This window comes from Aphelocoma coerulescens, chromosome 3, assembly GCF_041296385.1.
Source record: "Aphelocoma coerulescens isolate FSJ_1873_10779 chromosome 3, UR_Acoe_1.0, whole genome shotgun sequence".
Taxonomy (NCBI): domain Eukaryota; kingdom Metazoa; phylum Chordata; class Aves; order Passeriformes; family Corvidae; genus Aphelocoma; species Aphelocoma coerulescens.
Window position 1 is genome coordinate 106,618,296 of NC_091016.1, and position 23,625 is coordinate 106,641,920.

The 23,625-nt window shown below is 36.7% G+C and overlaps 1 protein-coding gene across 3 annotated transcripts in view; it reads right to left on the bottom strand.

Moving 5' to 3' along the window:
- PXDN (peroxidasin) overlaps positions 1 to 23,625 on the bottom strand; it is a 90,637-nt gene that overhangs the window by 30,279 nt on the left and 36,733 nt on the right. Inside the window, exons 4-12 of one of the 3 annotated variants that reach the window (XM_069011512.1) lie at positions 19,478 to 19,549; positions 11,990 to 12,061; positions 11,343 to 11,414; positions 10,690 to 10,859; positions 9,233 to 9,350; positions 7,049 to 7,218; positions 5,860 to 6,132; positions 4,478 to 4,594; positions 2,988 to 3,146 (exon numbers count right to left, since the gene is read on the bottom strand). In XM_069011512.1, coding sequence (XP_068867613.1) covers positions 2,988 to 3,146; positions 4,478 to 4,594; positions 5,860 to 6,132; positions 7,049 to 7,218; positions 9,233 to 9,350; positions 10,690 to 10,859; positions 11,343 to 11,414; positions 11,990 to 12,061; positions 19,478 to 19,549 — 1,223 coding nt within the window. Of the gene's footprint in view, positions 1 to 2,987; positions 3,147 to 4,477; positions 4,595 to 5,859; positions 6,133 to 7,048; positions 7,219 to 9,232; positions 9,351 to 10,689; positions 10,860 to 11,342; positions 11,415 to 11,541; positions 11,805 to 11,989; positions 12,062 to 19,477; positions 19,550 to 23,625 lie in introns of those variants that run through there. The other 2 variants (XM_069011513.1, XM_069011516.1) reach the window with 2 other exon arrangements.

Below are 23,625 nucleotides of genomic sequence, written 5' to 3' on the forward strand. Positions count from 1 at the left end.
CACTGATGAAGTATGAAATACAACTGGTGCAAAAGATGATCAAAAAACAGGTCAGCACTCTGTTTTTATCAGTTACTGAACACTTCTTAATCGATTATATGAGTCTATCTGCACGCTTCTAGTTGCTTACAACTTTGTTTTAGAGATTAAATTCCTTTCTCCTTGAGGAAACTAGCTTCCCATGGTGTGGATGTATATTCTTTGCTGGATAAAAAACTGGCTGGATGGTCAGGTCCAGAGATGGCAGTGAATGGAGTTACACCCAGTTGGTGGCCGGTCACAAGCAGTATTCCCCAGGGCTCTGTATCGGGGCCAGCCCTGTTTAACATTTTCATCGATAACCTGGATGAGGGGATCAGGTGCACCCTAAGCAAGTTCACAGACAACCCCACGTTGGGCGGGAGTGTTGATCTGCTGGTGAGTAGAAAGGCTCTGCAGAGGGAGCTGGACAGGCTGAATAGATGGGCTGAGGCCAATTGTATGAGGTTCAACAAGGCCAAGAGCCAGGAGCCCTGGAATCACAACAACCCCCTGCAGTGCTACAGGCTGGGAGCAGAGTGGCTGGAAAGCTGCCTGCTGGAAAAGGCCCTGGGGATGCTGGTGACAGCAGCTGAACATGAGCCAGCAGTGAGCCCAGCTGGCCAAGAAGCCCAATGCCATCCTGGCCTGTATCAGCAATAGTGTGGCCAGCAGGACCAGGGCAGGGACTGTCCACCTGTACTCAGCACTGGTGAGGCCACACCTCAAGTGCTGTGTCCATTTCTGAACCCCTCACTACTTGAAAGACATTGAGATGCTGGAGCGTGTCCAGAGAAGGGCTGGTAACAAGTGACAGGACAAGAGGAAATGCCCTTAAGTTGCACCAGAGGAGGTCTAGATTAGATATAAGAAAATATTTTTGCATAGAAAGGGTTGTCAAGCACTGGAACAGAAGTCCAGGGAAGTGGTAGAGTCACCATCCCTGTAAGTGTTCAAAAAATGTGTGGATATGACACTTAAAGACATGGATTAATGGTGAACATGGCATAGTGCTACACTGACAGTAGGACTTGGTGATCTTAAAGGTCCTTAACAATTCTATGGCCTTATTCCTGATGTCTGCTTCAGGGTGATTTTAAAGCACTCTTAACTTCTAACATAATAGGCAACTAGTTGTCAAAACCACTTAAGTTCCATTAATTTAGAGCTCTGAAAAAAATTCTGTTAATAGCTGAATCTGTACAAAGTCATTAGAATGAATATTGCATTAACTTCTGTCACTTTTTTTAAGTTTTAAATTTTTTAAGTAGCAAAAACTGCCATTTCTTAGATGAAAAAAGAAAAACCTTCCACAACTCATACAACTGAGTCTCTTAGCCTGACTTGCTGAGGCACTGAGTCTCAACAGAGCTCCTACCTTTGTGACACCTATGAGCCTCAGCCCTTAAAACATCAGAAAATCACCTTCAGTTATAATGACAGAGTGCACTGTTAACCTAAATCCAATGTGAATAAAATTAATGTATTTTTAAATTCTCATTTTCTTCAAATCCAGATTAATGCCTGACACAGATATCATCATGAAAAGCACATACAGGATTATGACGACATCAAGAATTCTGTTTCTGCTGGAACATATACTGATATGTTATAGATGTCATGATACTGATATTCAGCAGGGAGTGGGAGGGCTGTGCTTTTACAGAGAAGCATTTGGCTCCACTGCAGACAAACCAAATCTGGCCCTACTGCTAATACACAAATGGCTGTCAAGGACCAGAAACCAGTTCAAACAAGGCATCCAGAGGCAGCTGTCCAGCACTGGGAGGTAAGAGAGTCTGGGTCTGTGGATGTGAGCTGCACAATGCCAAGCAAACAGACCTGGACCATCCATCTGTATTCATTAACACTGATTTAACCACAGTGACCAATGACTAGACATTCCTCAGATGAACAGTCCTTTTGTTAGAAGCCCAGAAGAAAAAAATTTCTCATCTTGCACAATTGAAAACAGCATTGCAAATAATCTGTGGAGACCTCCAAATTAAGGCTGCATATTCAGCCTTCAATCTTGTATTTACTGTCTTTTGATGACTGAATTTTGTAACCTGAATTGCACAAAAATTGTTTTATTAAACTTTACTCAGGTCCAGTAAAATTTAACACAGCTGGACAGCTATAAAACTTTTTTAAACTGATACTTGTTTTATATCATTTTAATCAACAATTTATATAGGTTAAAAAATATCATCGCAACTTTGACAAATCAGTCTCCTAATACTACTCTTAACTAAGAAAAAATCAATAGAATTTTTTTCTGACAAACTTCTAAGCTCATTTGAGCCTTTTTCACTAATATACATTTTAAAATTAGGTCAGTAAAAAGAAATGCTTTGAATTACATGTTTTATCTCCTTGAATTCAGTTAAACATCCAAGTACTCAAATAAATTGAATATGAATATGAATGTTAATATGATTATAATTTATTCTAGAAGTACCTTACTTAGATTTAATTGAAGAAAACCATAAAAAAAAAGTTTTGGGTTGGTTTTTTAGGACTTTTCTTTTGCCAGTTTTTTTTTCAGTATAAGGAATACTTTTCTTTGAGAAGTTCATTCTACTTCTGTAAACTAAAGTGTTCTGGTTTTGGACATAAAACATTATGTTAATAACACTATTTAACTAACAGTATAGAGCCTTATTGGAACTAGACTTTTCACAAAATAAAATATTTTTCCAAGAATAGGAATACTGTCATCCTCAAAGCAAACCTCCACTTCTTACCAAAAAAAACACTATATCAGATAAACCTCCTTCCCAGAAGACTGTTCTAAAGGAATGATACCCTGTACAAATACTGGTAAGTATCCAGACATGTTATTTATTGGAAACCACCTGGGATCTAAAAAGGCATGGAAATAAGCACACATGGAACTGTGCATTTTAGTGTAAGCTTAAATACTTCTTTTTTTTTTTCTTCCCAGCAGCTGTACATGGAGAACATACCTCTAGGCTGTACAGTCAGGTATACAACGATTCGCTGAGATCCAATAATGTTGACAGCTTGGCATTCATACTGTCCCTGGTCATGCAGAGCAACCCTGGAAATCCTCAGGGTTCCAGAGGATAGAACTAAGTGTCTTCTGTCAACAGACAACTGGCCTCCTGAAACACACAACAGCATCATTTGCTCTTTACAGCAACAAAGTCCATTTGTGTCAGAAAAAGGGAAAACCAGGAAGTTTTAACTTTGATAAAACATTAAATTAATTAATTAAATTTAAATTAAATTAATTTTTGAATTAAATTAATTTTAATTTAATTAAAATTAAATTAAAAAATTAGAGTTTCTTAAAAACAAACAAACAACAACAAAAAAAACCAAACAAACCAAACAAACCCCATTAAAAAAAAAAACAAAAAAAAACCCAGAAAAAAACCTAGAAAAAAAGTTTGAAACCTTCACTTCTAAGAAGATAAACATGAAAAGAAAACAAATTATAGATATGCACACAATCATAATGCTGATATTTTCTCTGTTTGTAGTAGAAATAAGTATTTTCATTTAAGGAGCATGCTAAAGCATCCAAATGAGAAGGCATAAAAACACCAACATGTGCTACTGTTAATTACATATTATTGCCATGTGTGTAAGACACAATTCATCTCATGTGCCTAGGCCTAGAGAATCCACAGAAAAATACTCATGGCCCTGAAATTAATGGAATATAAGATTAATGAAGGCACATCAGTGTGTGTACCCTATCCTTACTTTCTGGACATTTCATATGGCTGGAGTACTCTAAGCAGAGGGAGAAACAGGGACATTATCAGAATCAAAATTATCAACAGTTTGTTAAGAATCTGCTTTATGTACCATAGTTTAGAATTTCCTAAGAGTTGTTCTGCCTCCTAGAGCTATTTCACTTGAATCAACCAGAAATTTTGCTTACCGATAAAACATCCACTACAGTATTTCTTCCTGCTGGATTTGGCTTAATGCCTTTAGAGCCAAAACTTGATAAAACAGTCAGCAGAGTGCACCCGGTTTTGTCTGTCAATGTGCATTAAGTGACAGGATGCTGGCACACTGGTGCCAGTTACAGGCTGGACTGTTCTGGTTTCTGAAGAGAGCACATCCCACCTTATTTCAGACCTCCAGTTAATGAGAGCCATCTCCATTTCTTCTGCAGTACAACAGCAGTGATACATATTGCTACATGCAATTTGCCACATATTTCTTAAACATTTATTATTGGGAATCTATTATGGACACATATTTTAGTGACTCCTTTTTACTTAATAATGAAAAATGTGTGGGCAGCTGCCTTCTGTGGAACACCTTGCCTTTCTCAGCTAAAGCAGAAAACAAACTGTTCCCTTCAGAGACTGAAGAATCTAAACAAATACATGTGGTTCTTTTCAATGAAGGAGTGATTCCAATATGCCTGCTAGACTATCCTAGTAGTTTAAAAGTAAGAATGGAACACACTTACCTCCTTTAGTCCAGGCAATAACAGGCTGGGGGTAACCTTTTGCTTCACAAGGAAAGTCAACGGTTTGTCCCTCAATCACTGTTTTGTCTTGTGGAGTGACAGTAAACTGAGGTAGAGCTACCAAAGAGAAAATAAAGCTGTTTTAAAAAAAAACAACTGAAAAATGCATGACAAAATTACATACTATTTCCTGTGCAAGTTGAAATAGTTCATACTAGTGGGAAGAGAGATGCTAATGGAATTCTTTTATATTGTGACTCCTAAAGAGAAGAGAGTTAGGGCAGCCACTTGTGCAAAAGGAACATCTCCCTCAAAACCTGGCCCTGATGTCAGTGAAGACATGGGATCTACTGTCACAGATCCAAAATAAAAGGTAAGACTTGTAGAATCAAACTAGAGTGTTCCCTGGATTAAAAATACTTTCTTCTCTTTGGCTCAGAACTTCCCAGCTAAATTGTGAAGAAAATGTAATGTAATCAAAACCTTCCTGAGCTGCTTGTTTTCTTCCATGAATGCAATGAGTGGAGTGTGAGCCAGATTCTGCAGCAACACTGTGCAATACCAATGTGAGAAGTGATTTGTTCAGCTCTCAAAACACAACTATCAATTGGTAAATAATAAATGAACGAACCACACAGACAAGTTGCTTTGTACAGCTTTAGAGCTCATTAACAAGGCATTTGAAGTCTTAACAGTTTGCCAGCTAAGGACTTTATCATGAGAACAGAAGCAAACTAAAATTTGAAGGTTACTCAAAGTATTTTGGAAATAAAAGTTCCAGCATGAAAGTGTTTGCAAAAAAATATTATTTATATATACAGGGGACTTTTGATAGATGTTCTCAAACACTTTATAATCACACTAGTGACATGCAATACCAAAATTATTGCAATCACAAGTTCAAATACTTTGACTTTTGCTTTGCAGAAAAGCTGTGCTAATGCCTCTGCTGGCAGAATGATAATTTCTATCACACTCAGCAGAAAATGTTTCCATATTCACTGAAGTATCTACAGAAGAAAAGTAGCACAGATCTGTATTCAAACCTCCATTTCTAGTTCTCCAGGCACAAATTCTAATCTCTAGCATTGCTGCCTGTTACAGAAAATATTTAATTATTCAAAATTTGACACTGCTTGTTTGTTCCTCCATACAAACAAAACATAGGAAATTAACATTCGAAAAAATCAAACTTCTGACAATAATCAATGAAAATTTTCAGGGAAATAGTATATAATATCTTACTCTGTGTGAAATGTATAGCAACATCCCTATGGACTATAACGGTACAATTAAAAGTAAAAACCCTGATGCTTTTAGTTTGGCTCTGTCAACCCACACAATATCAAGTAATATGTGGCTCCTAGCCTAACATTATTTACCTTGGACTATGATGTAGGCAGTCGCATGGATGTTATCTACGCTGTTAGTTGCAAAACAGGTGTACTCGCCACTGTCCTCCTGCTTGACATTTTGTATATAAAGTCCTCCTGATGGAGTTATTGTGACTCGAGGGTCATTTGGTAGAGGGGTTCTGTCGCCTTTGGTCCAGGTAATTCGTGGCTGAGGGTGCCCAGTTGCACTGCACTCCAAGGTAACACTCTCTCCAACCAGCACTTCGGTATTTTGTGGGTGAATCACAAAACTTGGCCGGGCTGTGAGAAAACAGCAATGCCTAAATGCAGCTTTTTAGCTTGCACAGCTCTAATTTAGACAAATATAGTCTATAACTGGGGACACCTAGGGGGGTTTTAATAGCTGTGTTCCAACATGTTCCACCATGTTCTCAATGCAAACTCTGCGTTGCTTTAAGTCTAATCTAACTGCAGACGTCAGTAGATAAAAACAAAAGCTCACAATTGCACTGATATTTTTTCTCAACTCTCATTAAAATAATTTTCAAACTTTTTGCTCTCCTACACTGATCTTTATAAAGGTCTCTTCAGAGGCATGGATATTGAGTCCCAGAAAACAAACAGGCTAAAAATTGCTGTAAGCGCACAAAAGCCAAAACTGATTAAGCGACATTTTAAGTAACTTTTCTCAAGTGCATGAGTAATTTGCAGTGACATTTTAAGTTTACCTGATGCTGTGTGTCAAAACAAAATGTTCTCACAGCAAAGTCTGTGTTTTAAAAACATTACAGTCCTGGACAAGAATTTAGTCCTTGCAAACATGAGGCCTTGCCTAGACAGAGCTAAAAGGTTCTTGAGCAAGGATGTCTGCACAGTGTGCCAAAGCTTCCATGAGTGGCCTGTTCAGCAGCTTGTGGTTTTCAGGTATCCAGAGAGAACATTATTGCACTGAGAAATGTTGCAATGTAACAATCTCTTTTCCTAACCCTTCTAAAGCCTACAAGACAATTAACAAAATCGGATCTACAATAAACATTAATTATTCAGCTGTGTTGCATTTTTGTTCTAGGGATGTTAAAGCTTCATGATCTGGTTCTTATGATGCCCAAGCCCAACAAATCTACATGTCAAGCACCCAAGTATTTTAATTTTAAACAATCTTATTATGAAAACAACTCTCCATCTGAATGCAAAATTCAGACTTAATGTTCTTTACCTGGTGACTCAAAGTATCTAAGAGTAACTTCCTGAGTTTTCACTTCTCCAGCCACGTTTTTTGCCATGCACTGGTAAATGCCTTGGTCTGTTTCTTGAGTATTCTGAATCATCAATGTGCCATCATCTAGCAAGTTTAGACGGGAATCTTCTTTCATACTGAGCTCATTACTGAGAAGAAAAGGATCTGCTAGAGTTAAACCTTTAAATCACAAGTACAGAAAACTGCCAAAAAATAAAACCCAGGAAAATAAATAAATTACCCAAAATAGCTTGCGGGGGGGGAAAAAAGAGTTTTACTTTGTTATAAAATAGTAGAACTTTAAATATTCTCCGAAAGAGAAGAAGAGGAAAAACAACATCTTCAAAAAGAAAAGCCAAAACAATTTTATGAGGAAAAGCTTACAGGGAAAAAAGTGAACAAAATACACATACTTGATCTTTAAAAGGCTGTTCTAGTTGGCAAAACAATTTAAACTTTTTCCACTGGAAGTATGTCATGCAAGTTCAACATTCAAGATACTTTCTACTACGAGAGAGGTTAGTTGCTATAAAATCATCTTTATGCCTGGATTAGGAGGACTAATGAACCTGATTCTAATTTGTACTGGTTTAAAATATAAGTTAAGATCATGTCTTCAGGCTACGTCATGGATGAGTTTCTGTGACGTTAACTAAGTCTTAAGGGGTTTTATTAAAGCAACTGTTTCTCAGTCCACCCCTCACTACATGATGAAGAAAGCACAGAGGAGGGATGAGATCACACCTCCTATGTACAAAACCCAGCCTACTGATCTATTGAACATACTCCTCATCAGGCTTATGGCTTTTGACTGAAATCTTGCCATATTCAACTACTTTGCAAACATCTTTGCTCTCATTCATGCAGCCAGGAAACAAGCCAGAGTCAATAATCGCTCACCCCAAGCTCAAATTTCTTCTTAAAACTCATGTGTATTCTGAATAAGTTTTCTTTGTGTATTATAAAAAGTACATGAGCCAGAGAAAATTTTAATGAAATAATTATACCATTCAAGTTCATGTTCTTGACATACTTCATACATGCTGTACCCTTGCTGCACATGGGATTCTCACTGACATCAGCAGGAAGATACAGAACCAGGACTCTAAACCATGCCATTTTATCAGCAACTAACAAACTAAAATGCTTTATATAAACTGTAAGGGAATTTATGTTCCAGGTCAGGTTCTCCATTTGTATAAGAACATAATTAAGCCAAAGTCTGATTTGCTGATGGCAAACTCACAGTTCATGTGTCCATTGTAAGTTCACACCAGTTTAAGGGGGAGATGTGCCGACACAAGGCTGGTTCAGCTGTGCTGTGCCCAGTGCTGCTGGAGGGAGCCAGGCTCTGGGCACAGCCTGAGCAGGCACTCTGCAGCAGGCTGGCCCTGGGCTGTTGAAAGATAGTCATCCTTTACAGAACCTTCCCCCGTGTTCTAAGTGGTGAGGAAAAGATATGTAGCAGGTTGCCCAGACAACTTGTTCTATCTCCACCCTTAGAGGCTTTTAAGACCTATCTGGATAAAGCAACCTGGTATAATCCTGCTTTGAGCAGAAAGCTGCAATGGAGACATCCTCCAACCTGAATTACACTACAATCTTACGATATAAGGACTTGCCTGCCCTCCATGTACGGGTTTGAGGAGCCTGGAAACTGATGTCTCTCTTCTCCTGGCACAGAGCTACACATTGGAGGGAAGCTGCCTCTGAGAAGCTAGGGCTCCAGAAGGACATTCTCTGAAATTTTAATTCTATCCAGCTGGAGTCCTTAAAAAAAGTAGCTTTTGCTCTGCCCCAAAACATATGCAAATGCTAAGTAATCCACAACATTACATGCAACATGTCCACAGTGGATTGCCTGGTACTTATATAAAAATGATTTAGTATTACAGGTATGAGCAGCTTTGCAGGTATACTGCAGCTGAACATCTTACAAACAGTGTTAGAGTAATACTATTTTCTAGTTAGCAGCTCTTAAGTGTTTAGAATTAATAATAAAAAAGATATGGGCCATTATTACTTCATATGCTTATTTTAATTATAGTATGTTTTATCTGTAACTATTTCATATATTAGCATATACAGCACATGGACATGCACCCAAAATGCACACACACACAGGCAAATGTACAAGTTTCTCTCTTCCTCTTTTATACTTACTTGTTTCGAAGCCATATAATTTCTGGTTTAGGATTGCCTTCAGCCCTGCAAGTGAAGTACACTGTATTCCCTGAGGTAACGTCCACATCCTGAGGCTCTGATGTAATTCTTGGCCTCTCTATATCAACAATAAAATGTACAAAGAACTCTTACTTATTTTAAAACTACTAAAAACTGGTAAATAAAAATATTACCATAAATTTTGTAAAAAATATTTTTTCACAAATGTTTTGACTTAAAATGTGAATATGATTAGGATTAAATGCACTTTTCCCTGTGCAAAAGTGACTGTGGGATTTCTGACCTCCTTCATTGTTCCTTAGGACCTTTTAGCAGACTAGAAATAGATTGCACAAATTTGTATCAGGTTCTAAAGTGGCTGTTTTATTTATTTGGACAGAGACTCAAATTGCCTATGAAGGAAAAACTTTAAAGCAGCAAGTACAAGTGCCCTTTAAAATAACTTCCTCTAGATAAGTATCAGTGCATAACTGCATAACTTGCCTCACAGAGTAATTTGTACAGCTTGCTTCCTGCAGCTTCCATATTCAGGCTCCTTAGATATGCAAAGAGCTTCTAGGATGCCATGTGCATTATTCTTGCACCAAATTCCCTTTGTACCATCTTTCTCAAGAACCTTGTAGATGCTTGTGGGCATAGTTCTCATGATCAGAGTTATATCCAACATATAACCAAAAGGACAATTTACTTATTTTATACCTTGGCTTCATTATGCAGGAGGACAGTCAAATGCCCATAGCTTGATGAGAAATCTACATTTTGATTTCAGAACACAAGTGGTGCTGGGCCAAGACCCAGGGTGCTCATGGGGCCAAGCTTTTGCACCCCTAGGGTGAAGGAATACAGGCAAACATAAAGATTACCAAGGTGCTTGTCCATTAATCCTCAGTGACAGAGGATTTCAGTGCCTGTGTGGGGCACTCCTTGTAATTATTACTGAGTAAAAAAATAATTCAGTGGCCCAACCCCGATTCCTACAACAGCAACAAATATTTTAAAGGCAAGAACTGTGTCATCAGGAGCAATTCAGTAAAGCTTCTTTCTTTTCTTTCCCTTGTATATAAGGGAATAAAGGACACCAAATAATATTAATGCAACACCATAGATTCTAGCTGACAATCCTGTTATGATCAGAACTGAAATATAAAAGGGAGAAATAAACTCCTTCAGGATAATCACCTTTAATTCTTCAAGGGGAAATTTCAAACATGGTTACTATTTGTTTCTTTAAAGACAGGCTGAAGGGTAAAAGCAATCAATTCTGTCAGAAGCACACAAAAACAGAGAAGGAACACAGAGAGATTTCTGGAAATAACCAATATTAACCAGAGGTGGTCAGCGTTTTCAAATAGAACAATAAATTCTAGCCCTCCAAAAATATACAGTTTAGGTACATGCAACCCATTAAAGAAGAAATCAGGAAGCAGCAAACTCACCACAGTTCAGTTCTTCTGGTGTTATCGTGGCCACTGATCTCCCCTGGATCCTCCGTGGATACTCACAGGTAGCTGCTGCTTGAGCATTACCCGACTCCGCGTACGTCTTGAGCAGTTCCGCCAGCCACAGGATTTCACAGTCGCAGTGAAGAGCGTTTGAATCCAAACGCCTGCACAAAACAAGGAGCAGCCACAGCTCTGTTAGTAAGCCTCAACCACTCTGCTAGGAACAGCACGGGTCTTAAATGGAGCAACACCTCTATCCGTGAACACAGACAATAGCCAACATGCCATACTGGTGATGCTAACTTGCCTATAGGTATTCTGGTAGTTTTTATTAGAAGAATGTGTATTATTTTTACCACACAAAGAACAATCCATATATATTATTTAGTCTATAAAACAATGATTACAAACAATCTCAATATAGGAAATAAACTTTAGTCAGTAACTAAAGAAAATAGATATGAAACAATGTTCTCAATCTATGCACATAAACAACTGGAGTACAGTTGAAAAAAAAATATATTTAATATTTAAAACAATTACACCATAAAAGGCATTTGGAAGGAAGATAAATATTGCAAGAGGAGATACAGTCTAATTGGCTTATTTAAGATTTCATTAGTTCAATAATAATTCAATTTACTTACAGTCTTTTCATAGATTCTAAGTGACTAAATGTTCCAGGAATCAAATGAGCTATTCTGTTGTTATGCAAAAACCTGTTAAAAACATAGAAATATGCATGTAATAATTCAGATTTTGTGATGCACTCATTTCATTTACATTCTTCTGGACAGTTTTCAAGAGAAAGTAATCTAAGAAAATTTAAGAAAAAAAAAATTGAACCTGTTCAGCAACTCATTGTCTGCAATTTTTAAGTGGCCTCCAAGGTGTACTTGGGTGTGTCCATGTGGGGAAAAAGAAGCCGTAATTAACCACAAGGAAGGGAGTTCATAAACATTCAAATGAGAAATTTAAAAAAAGGATCCTAAATAAATTGTCTAGTTCTTCATTCATAACATTTATTTTAGCCAAACATGAATCACAGATCTTTGGGAAATAGTTTTGCAAAAGAAAAATATACCACAGGCAATGCTCACTTCTGCACACCTCTAAGGTCAGCTTCACCAAAGTGCTCTTGGAAAGACTATGTAGTAGTTACAGCAAAAAACCTGGATTAAAAACAATCTATGGCAATGATAAAAATATTATTTTTTAGTTTCAAACACTTGATTTAATTCAAACAAGGAAGCAAGCTGTCTTATGAATCTTACCCCAAGAAAAACAAACTTACAGCCTTTCAAGTTTTGGAAGATGAGTAAAGGATTCAGGTTCCAATGTTTCTATCTGATTAAAGTGCAGATACCTGAAAATATGTTAAACAAAAAGAAAAATACTGAAACAATTTTCTTAATGAAGGTGAAATATTTTAAAGAATTTATTGTTTCCATGCTGTTTACAGATCTAAATGGCCATAGTGATGTAGCAGCTTTTTTCTGTTACCATCTGAATCTCATACTTGAATCTGAGAAATAAAAGACATGACAAACAAAGAAGGGTTTGTGGATCACTACATTGTGTGTGTGTGTGTGTGTGTGTACATATATAAGCAAAAATACCCAAACATTGCTTTGGAGATTTTGGAGATAATACTTTGAACACTATTTTGCCAAGCCTAATGTTCATTGTATGCATGCTTGAAAAAATTTATTGAAAGGAGAAAATTATTATTTTTTATAAGAAAAATGTTACAGGTTATTTAGCAAACATTTACAGTTTCCAGTAGAATAACATTTTTCGTGGAAAAATGTTTTCATTTCAGTGAGTGAAAATTTAAAAAATGCTGAGAAGTAACCTTCTCTAGTCCATGAACACTGGCATTTAAAGCTGTTAATGCTCTCAAAACCAAATTTGTAGTATAAACCCAAGTTTGACTAATTTTACTTTAGACAAAGGGCTTCTCAGCAATTGGCGCTGTTTGATGCTCTGTTGATGCTTATGTAAGCTATTAATATTACACAACAATAAATCTATACAGCTTTTAATCCTGTAAAACTGAGAAAGTTAACATAACAAGACAATTAGCCAGACTATTAATCTGTAACTGTTGTGAAAATGGACTGCAAAGGCAGGATCATTCCAGCAGCGACTATTTTGTGGAGATACTCCGTAACCTTGCAGATGAGGAAACAAGATGTAATAGATAACGCTGGCACAAGGAAGTGTGAAAATTATAAATAGACCTTGGATCCTGGTTATATCCAATGTATTCAAAACTCCTTAAGTTTCCTATTTGACCTCTGACAAACTCAGGAACCTCTGGAGAATGTGCATATACAGAAATCACTGTGGTCTGAAGAACGAAAAAGCCTGTCATTTGAAAACAGTGAGAACAACTCAGAGCTCAGTATCTCCTGAAAAATCAATCCCTCATCATGAAAAGGGCAAGGACACGGGGATTGGCCTGCGCTGAGCCAAATGGCGGCTGAGCAGAGAGGAGAAAGGGAAGAAGCGGCGATTCTGGCCAAGCCCTTGCAGGGAGCCCTGGAAGGCGCGCGCAGAGGGAAGCCAGGCACGTGCCTGGCAGCCTCCCAGGCCGAGCGCGAGCCAGCGAGCGATGCCAGGGAGCAGTGAATGGGGACCACAGAAAAAGCCAATAAATCAGCACAGGAGTGATCAAGCACATCAGAGTGTCAAGTCTGCCTACTGCCAATGCAACGCATGGCCACAGAGTATATCGAGCATAGAGTATGGTCTTGTTAGCATAAGGAATAAAGAACTGCATCATCATGCTGTGACTGCCAGTTTTCATCTCCTCTTTGAAAATACAGGGTAATTTCTTCTAAATTAAAATGAGAGATCTCAAAGGTAGATATTTACTGCAAGGTTCATTAGATTCGCCAGAGAGAAGAGAGACCTCAGTGAGGAAGGACTGCCAGGACAAAGACTAGGCATGGCCCAGCCATGAGGTGGGCAGGCACAGCTTGCCAAGAGCCAGGGCTCTGCTCATCCACCTTCCAGCATCAGCAGCATTTGGGAGGGGGCAAGGCAAGGTGGGGAAAATTGCAATGAAAAAGGACAAAGGGAAAAACTAGGCACAACTATACGGTTTGTTACTTCTGAAGCAGCTTTCATTTTGCAAAAAAATTACATACGCTACTTCTTTTGCAGGCAGCAGTGATTTTTTCCTATTCAACATTCTTAATTCTACTTGCAATTTTATGCTTCATGAGCACCTTGCAAACACATCTCTTTATATTCCCAATATATCAATTTCTTGTACTTCTTTGGCATTGACAAGGCAAGATTTGTAGGCACCTCTTATTAGAACAACAAATAATATTGGTAAAAGCAGACACATTGAGGCACACAACCCCTTCCTTCTTCAGGGCCATGAATCAGAGGTAAAATTAGAAAGAGAGAAAAAGAATACCTCTCTCAGATGGTTTAAGTAGTGTATACATAGCTAAACTCAAAGCAGCAGCCCATAATGGCTGTTTAGTACTCAAGACTATTAAAATTGCAGATGTAATGAATACTTTATGTGCCTGAAAGCTCATCTTGTTTTTCCAAACAAATTTAAAAAACCTCTCTGTTATAAACCTTGCCTTGTTTACAACACACATCATCACAGATACAATAATTCAGATGCTGAAGAGCATTGTAACAGTTAACTTTACCTCGTAAGATATTATGCTGTTTAAAGTAGCTCAAAAAATCAAATCATGAAATCCAGCTGAAAAATACTCTTAACTGCTTCATAGCAGTTGGGCTACACAAGCTAGTTGGGTTTTTCAGGTCTTAAATTATGGCCTAAAAAATCCTGAGCAACTTATCATGCAATTTATGAATAGAACAAGGTGTTAAATATCTGGCCAAAATAATTACCAAGTGTAATTCAAAATAAGTAGATGCAGACACCAGATTGTATTCTAAATCTATAATAAAGAGAATAAAAAACTCTTGGCATTATGACCTACACTTTAATCCTGTTTTATCACTTGGGTTTATCACTTCTATTATTTTCTTCTATGTAGCACATTAATGTTATGTAAAAGTATGTTTTAATATTTTAATTAATATGATAATTTCTTGGATTTAAAATTCACTTTAAAGGTAATCATATTCAGGAAATAATCTCACACCAGCATATCTTTATAGGCATCTTTTATGTTCAGAGTAAAGAACACTCTAAAAATAGTAGTATCATGTAATAAATTAGATATTAAAAAGACTTCCAGAATGAAAATTGAAAGCAAAAGCATGCAAGAGTGATTTTTAAATACCTATGTGTCTTTCTGTTTTAATTCTAAACTCACTATAAAGAATTAAACAGAAGGAAAGGAAATACTTATAGGGGAAACAAGTCCAAATGAAACACACCAAGAGGAAAATAAAGATTTTATCAAATAAGCATGGTATAGATTTTCTTTCTTATTATTAATCTTGTAGGACAAAAATTTACAGTAAAATTCAGTCCCAGTGGCATTTTTCACAGCACTAAATTTAGTATTATATTTTATGTAGATTTGTATTTTTTGTGGGGGAGGACTTTTATCATATATGCCAACCTTCTTTTTCTAATAGTATCATCACATCTTTGGGGAAGTACTTACTAACCCATTAACTGAGCATAATCTATGTTCTGAATATTCAAACAGCATGTTTGCCATTTGGGTTATTTGAAAGAGAATGAACAAACATATATTTTTCACATTTATCAGAGCTTTCCCTGCTCAGGGACAAGAAGTAGCAGCTTTAAACCACAAGGAAAAAGATTTAAATGTATGCTGTAGTAATGATATAAAATGTTGGAGCAGGATACTTAAGGAAATTATGGAATACTCTCTGAGGACTTTTAAAATAAGGCTAGATGAGTATCTGTTTCCAGTTTGTTGTCCCTAGCTGATCTTATTGTAGAATAATAAGGATATACTTCTCAAGGCCCCATCATACCTTTTGGGTTTGTTTGTTTATTAATTAATTATCTTTCATTATTCCTTCCCATAGATAGTTTATCAGCAACTTTACACAGACTCCACTGTCTTACATGTGCATAACTGTTGACATACAGTTATGCAAAAATCAGGGACTTGTAGTATAAAATAAGACAAAAAATAGCAACATTTCAAAAATACTGAAAATTGAATTGAGGGAAATAAACTTAATATAACAAACTGCATCACTATATGTTAGTTAATGCTTTTTTTCTATAAATTCCCCATAAATATGTGTATATGTTCATAAGCTACATCATAACTAATAACAGCTTATAAAGAGCAAAATTAGTATGTTAATATGAAAGTTAAAAGAAAATGCATAACTAGGATTAGGTAAACAGATTTAATAATTCCATCAGTGTTTGGGGATCCCACTACTTAAATACTGGGGAGTACACTTTTTGTCCCTGATACATACAACTCATAAGCTGAGATCTCAAAAATATGCCAGATATTTGGAAGAAAAGCAATACACATCTGGAAATGGACTCCATTTAGAGTTAGATCTTGGGATTCAAACTCATTACCTCCCAGGCAGGGTATTTGTGACATTTCAGGTGGGATTCAGTTGTCAAGCACAGGCACACAGAGGCACAGAGCAGTTGTCTAAGCCCAAGCATACAGAGGCAGCCTTCCTTGCCTTTCGGGTGTTCTGTCTGCCTTCCGGCTGCTGCTCTGAAAAAATGTAAGTTTCCTGCAGCTTTCTGCTGCCTTTGCCAGACCCAAACATATGTCTTGCAGATTTAACAGTGTCTAAACTGGTACTAAGCATCTACTTTTCATCAGCTGACTCTGTCCCTTCATGCCAACCACAGGTGAAAAGTTAGCTGATGAAATATGTATGGCTCAATGTGTTCAAGTATCTAAAACTGTCGACTTTTCTTCAGAATTTACACACAAACACACAATTTAGCACAAACGGGTTTCAAGATCTGATTCATAGATCTTATTCCCTTGGCAGAAATTTCCAAAGGAAAAGCTATTTTGACTACATCAGCAGCTAAGAATTCTGCCGCAGAGGTTTAAGGAGGAACCTGCCAGCTGCAGTAAATACTTGGGGTTTTTTGTCCCTTATACATGCAACAGGCCTCCTAAATCTAACTACATTTAGTTTTTGTTAAAGCAACAACAATCACCAGAAATGTGTTTGCTTTACTGTTTAGGTGTGTTTTAAAAATGCAACTATCAGTTGAATTCTGCTTCACTGGAGTACAAGAAATTGCTATGAAACAAGTCTTTCCTTGAAATGTAGTCTACTTCTGAGAACTCTGCTGAACATTGAGAAGAGCATTTGGCTAACACAACCAGTAGCAAAATGTGTTTGATAACTTGAAGCCACAGAGACCTCAAATGCAGAAACATCGACTTAGTAGGCAATACAGTTTAAAACTGAAATCAGGACACTTGGGAACTTGTTTGCCAAGAGTAACTCTTGTCTTTTCAGCAGTTTTTCTCCAAAGATAGTGTGATTAAACAGACCCTGTAGAATCAGAACATATTTTTATGCTAAAGATGCATAAATTCCAAATCTCTTACAAACTAAAAATCTCAAAGAGTACTCTCCATTAAATTGATTTCTGTGCCTGCCACTGGCTTCATGTGCTCCCATTTTCCCTCCTGGCAAGCTCTCTGTTTAGGAGAGAAGAAGAAGAGCTCTAGAAAGCAGTGAGTTCTGCTGCAGGCAGTGGGGAAGTACCTGCCCTCCACCCCCTGGGAGCTGCAGGTGCTGCCATGACACATGGGCAGGCAATGAGCAGTGACTGTCCCAGGCTCCATTTCCATACTTCCCACCTAGAGATCAGACTCAAACCCCGAGTTGGAAATTTCATTTCATACCGAATAATGTTGATGTCTCAGAAGTTCGAGCTTAAGCTGATACAGTGTGATATCTCCATAGGCAGAGAGGTTTAACTGCCACAGAGTGGAAAAGTGCACCCAGAAGGCATTAATATTTCAAAGTGATTTATGTTTTTCAGTCATAACATAGATCAACAGGAAAAAAGAACAAAAGAAAAAAGGACAAACGTTGCCACTTGCAGTATATAAGGCTTGTGGCATGAGGAAGAACATAACTTTGGAAACATCAGTAATTCCATAAATGGGCCTCAGTATTTGAAATTCCACACAGAAATTAAATATTGCTATTAGCATGCAAGTAAGCCCTACCAGTTGGTGTAGTACGGTGCAGTAATAATTTCTAGAGTAAAAGGAGGAGGAAGAGAAAGGTGTTAAGGAAAAAAATTACATATTTTAATATATTTTATAATTAATAGTTCTATATTATAGAGAAACTCTTCCTTCAAAAGGTATCTGTTGCACTCTAAAATGAGCATGCATGATTTTGTACCCATATGAAGTGTCATTTTATTTCATATATACTCTATGTCTACTAATATCCATTAGAGGTTGACAGTAACAAGGAAAATGATACATATAGAGAACTTGTAATACACTGATACCTTTCAAGAGTTTAAAAATTTATATTCAGCCCCCAATTTATACACTACAAAACTCATTGGTGACTACTGTTATTTGGTAGTCAGCCTGAAACAACTACACATTGACAACTTTTTCCTTTTTCTAAACATTACCACAATGAATGTAGAGCAATGCTTTCTGATCATAGAATCATACAATTGTTAAGGCTAGAAAAGACGTTTAGGATTTTCAAGTTCAACCATCAACCTAGCACCACTATCATGTTCATCACTAAACCATGACTTCAAAGTCCAGTCCTTTCTTGAACACTTCCAGCAAGAGTGACTCCACTGCTTCCCTGGGCAGCCTGTTTCAATGCTTTACCACTCCTTCCATAAACAAATTTTTCCTAATATTCAATCTAAACCTCCCCAGGTGCAACTTGAGGCCATTTCCTCTTGTCCTGTCACTTGTTACCCGGGAGAAGAGACCACTCCCCAGCTCACTACCACCTGGTAGTGGCAGAGAGCAATAAGGTGTCCACTGAGCCTCTGTTTCTCTAGACTAAACAACACCAGCTCCCTCAGCTGCTCCTCACAGGATTTGTGCTCCAGCCCCTTGACCAGCTTCACTGCTCCTCTCTGGACTCATGCCAGCACTTCAATGTCTCTCCTATAGTGATTATAAACTTAATGGAATCAATACAACTGGGTTTGTCATGCTTAGGACTGCATTCCTCATTCTTTTTCAGTAGAAATTATTCTTCATTATACAGGAAAAGAAGTTTGATTTTAATCAATCTTTCTGGAGGATATTACTGAAACATCTACACTGTAAATGACAAACTTCCTAACTTATTAAACATCTATATATGGAAATGATTAACACATATAAATAATAGCAAGGTTTTTATTAAAAAAATCTATTCTTGTTTCAAAGTATAACAAAACTGGGTTAAACTTCAAGAGGCTAGTTCAGCTTTAGTTACACTGCATAAAACAAAGTACTGCAGTCAAAGGAATTGTGATATAAAAACCTACAGAAATGAAAGCAGAATCTATCTCTAAGCAATACACATTAGTTTTCAACATTTCCCACAAAAATTCTCATTTGTCAAAGCTATGTAACAATGTATAGGGACATCAGGAATGCAAATCACAAACAAAAGACAAACACAGAAATGAGGAATTTGACACAGAGATCAATTGTGCTTTTTTCACATGCAAATGATTATAGGGCTCTCTGCCCAGCCCAGGGAGTGCAGACATGCAGAGCATGCAGGTAGGATGTACTGATCAAGGCGTGCACTTTTCCTCTGCAGGGGAACCATGGAGATGACAGCACAGAAGAGAAAAGGCACTTACAGTTGTTCTAGAGAGGCAAGTCCTTTAAATGCTTGCCTGTCAATTGACTGGATTTCATTCTTGTACAAATAGCTGAAACAAGAAACAATCAGTAATATTAGTACACAAACAAGAGCTACATGAAGGTGGAAAAGAAGAATTAAGTTGACATGTGAAGACAGTTTTTCAACTACATATTAGAAAAAAAATACAAATCAAAAACTAAAAACATAAAAATATTCTGTCCTTGAGATTTCATCCCAGATGACTACTAGGAAAGACAAAAGTCTGAGGCCTTGAAGGCCCTGAGGCTAATACTCGGATGGTCCCGGGCTTCCCTGTGCTCATGGTATTACTTACTGGATTTTTGTCCCTTGTTTTCTTGATTGGTTTGCTAAAAGTCAAAATAAATTCAACTCAATGGGACAGAATTGCATTAGAAGTGCCTTTACCGGAACACAGCAGGGATGCCACAGGCCTCTTGTTTTCTTTAAAATATCTGAATACTGGCACAAATACTCAAACTATGATAGAGTGAGTCTTTTTCTGGACTTGGAGAACAAACAGTGAGAAATTTCTGTAACTCCGTCTGTGTCACCTTTTGAATATTTACCAAAAAATACCAGTTAGAGTATTGGTATTGCATCCATAAAGCAGCACTGTATATTTGTTTTATCACTGTGTAGGAGATGGACATTAGGTCCTCATTGATACTCTATAATATAAACAGAATAAACACGCAGAGTATCAGTATGATCATGTGTGTTGTCTACACCTTTTTTATAGAAATAAACTAAATCAGGAAGGATCAGTGTATGTGATCATGTTCATCATGCTCTTAGCAGCAAGGATGGTTTAGTGAGGGGTATTGGAGAAAAATCACAGTTTAGCTGATGACTACAGTTTCTGCATGGAGGCAGCAAATGAAAATACTTGGGGGGTTCAGTGTCAGTCACTCTTCTTGTGTTAGGATAGGAACAGGTTTGCAGTTAAGAACTTTTTCACAATTATTTGACAAATGATTTGAAACTCAGTTAATCAGGCATGGGTTTCTATGAAAAGGGGATGAAGAGACTTTGTACCTGAAATTACTTCATTAGCAGGCATCTTATTGGTAGTGGTTTTGGGTTTTCTATTATTACAGTTTACGGTAAGTTACTGGAAATATTGCAAACTCCTTTTGATGCAACAGAAAAAATACTGGCTCTGCTGCAGCTGGTGGAAGTTTTTACACTGATGTGACAATGGGCAACATTTCACAATAGACCCCAACAAGGAAAGAGCTTGTAGGTATTCAATGTTCAACTAATGACAACTTTGGGGAAAAGTAAGGAGTAGTATCTTTCCTTTGAGTCTAAATTAACTTTTCCAATGCACTGCTTGCTGAGAATCCAACACATTAATATACAGAGACTGTGTGCTTTATTAATGTAGATATGCATCTGAATAAAAAGCAGAGTTCCTCCAAGAACAGGTAACATGGAAGTAAAAATTTCTGAGGTTTTTAAAATACTCAAAACCAGAAAAAAACTACTGTTGTGAAATTACTGTAAAAACTTTAAAAATAATTTAGAAACAGTGAGTATAAATTCATTACACATTTTATACGTGGAATTGGTTTTTATTCTATTTGAAAAAAATTGTATTAAAATTATTTGTTTTGACTCAGATTTACTCATTCATTTGAGGATCACAGTCATTACAATGTTATGTCTCCTTAATATTCCTCTCTGTTTGATATTAAATTCCTATCTTGCTTTCCTGTGAGAATTTTAACTTTTCACAACTTAGAAAATTTCAAGGACTGAGCAGCTGAAATGTTATTTATCTTTCTTAATACAGTTAATTCCACTTGGCAGTGTGGAAATCCCTCTTATTTCTGAGTACTAAACTTCTGGTCAGATCAGAGAACCAAAGTGGGCTTAGACAGTTTTGATAACCACCCTCAGTTAATTATCTCCTGTGGGCATTTCAATAATTTTATACAAAAACTCTGAATTCATCCAATTTTTAAAAAATTTTTACCACAATAATTCATATAACTGGTATTTACTCTCTGCAGACAAAAGAAGGCAGAGAGTAAAAATCAGAGGTGAATCAGACTGGGATAGTGACTGTAGTATTGCAGGCTTTTACCACCATACTGCAGGGAAGGGAAGCAGCCTTTAGGTGCTCTTACCAAGCCACTGCAGTGAGCCTTAACTTGGGATTCAGCTTTAAACCAGAGCTCTTTCCATTCTGACCAGAAAACCCTCAGCTGCAGGAAACTCAACCAACCTCAGTCCATCATATCCTCCCTTCACAGAGAAACCCCAGAAACCTCAGGGCTACATGGCCTATGACAAATGTGTTAACCAAACTTCCATTTAATTGTATAGCTGTTTCACTGAGGATAGTAACAGGAAAAAAAAAAAAAATTTGCCTAATGGAGAGAGACATGACAGAATACAAAGCACAAATAAGTACCACTCACAAATATATTCATCTCTCTAAAATGTTACTGTGCACATACAATGTTATACAAGTAAAACTTTGTAAATACTGCTAAATTTTAACATCAACATTCTCAAAATTTATCTCAGTTACATTATCAGAAAACAAATTTAGTACAATTAGGGAAAAAATAATTTGCCATTTAATTTACCTAAAAGCTCTCTTACAAAACTGAATATCAGAAGATGAATAAACAGTGGATTATGATGAAAAAGGGATATATTCTATTAAGACATTAAATTATTTCTGGACAGTTACTAATACCTATTTTTAGAAGTGGGGTTTTTTTTTAAAAAAAAGAGCATTTTTTCCAGAAACACAAGCAAGGCTGCTAGAGATCAGAGGTACTGGTCATATACTTAGGAAATGAACCAATAGGTAATCAGTTACCAGAAAATTAGGGAAAAATAGTAGCTTTCATTAAAAAACCTGCTAGATTCCCTATGAGGATATTATTGGGGGTTTCCTTTTTTCTTTTTTTAATATACCAATTAAAAATCATGTGATTCAAGGAAAGTAAGATCCAAATATATTTGTTTGGAATTGGAGAGAAAAACAGGCAAAAAGTAACAGCAGTATCAGGCATTGTAGAGTTAAATCTCACACATAAATAAACATCCAAAGACAAGTTTACCTAAGAACATGAAGGAGACAGTGGAACCAGCAACATGAATTGCAAAGAAAAGAGATCTAGAATCACTGGGGGTGCCCAGAGGAGAAAGTAACATGACCAAGATAGCAAGAGCAGCAGAAGGCACAGAAGGAAATGTGACAATCTCATTCTGAAAGGGTGAGGTCAAAAATTCTGCATTTTGGCCAACCTATACCACGTCATCTACCATTATTACTTCATTCACCAGACACAAAACAAAACTTGCATGCTTCCTGTTAGCATTTCTGGAACTGATACATTTCATACAGTCTTAATTACCATTTACAATATGCTTGTGGCAATACTTTCATGTCTGTTTCCTCATCTATCCATTTCATACCAAGTGAACATGCAAAGTTGTTGACACAGTTAATTTCATTCCCAATTCCATTTCTTTCACTTCCTTCATGCTATCTTCTAGCTCACTGCTCTGTAAATGTCTAATACCTTTTCTCTTTATCTAGAAAGGTTTTTTTAATAGTTAATCTATATTATATATTTTTCTATATCTCCTCCTGGATTATTTCTTTTACCTTACCTTCATTTTTTCCACTTCTGATTCCAAATCCTCTAATATTCTACATGTTGAAATGGTAATAATGTGTCTACCCTCAATTCCCAACTCTTCTCTCTTGGAGAATAAACTGTTGACTTTTAGGCCTAGGAAGGATTATCCTACCAAGCTTCCACAAATTTATCTGCATCTATATTATAAGGTTGGGAAGCATACTAAAGAGCCTTATTGCCAAGACTAAGGGATAGGAAATAAACACAGATGGACAGAAAGGCAGAGAAGAAGAAAGAAAAAGGAAAAAAAGTACCTTCTTAGTTTCACAGCATAACAATGATAACATTTCTTTATTTTAACCTTTAGTATATTAATACAAAACCAAATTATTACCACAAACAGCACAGCAAAATCACACAAAACTGCTTTTATAATTGTCAAAATTTCAATTACATGATTAACAAGATAATAAAAAATCCTAAAAAAAGGTTAAAAAATTGTATGTATACAATTTTA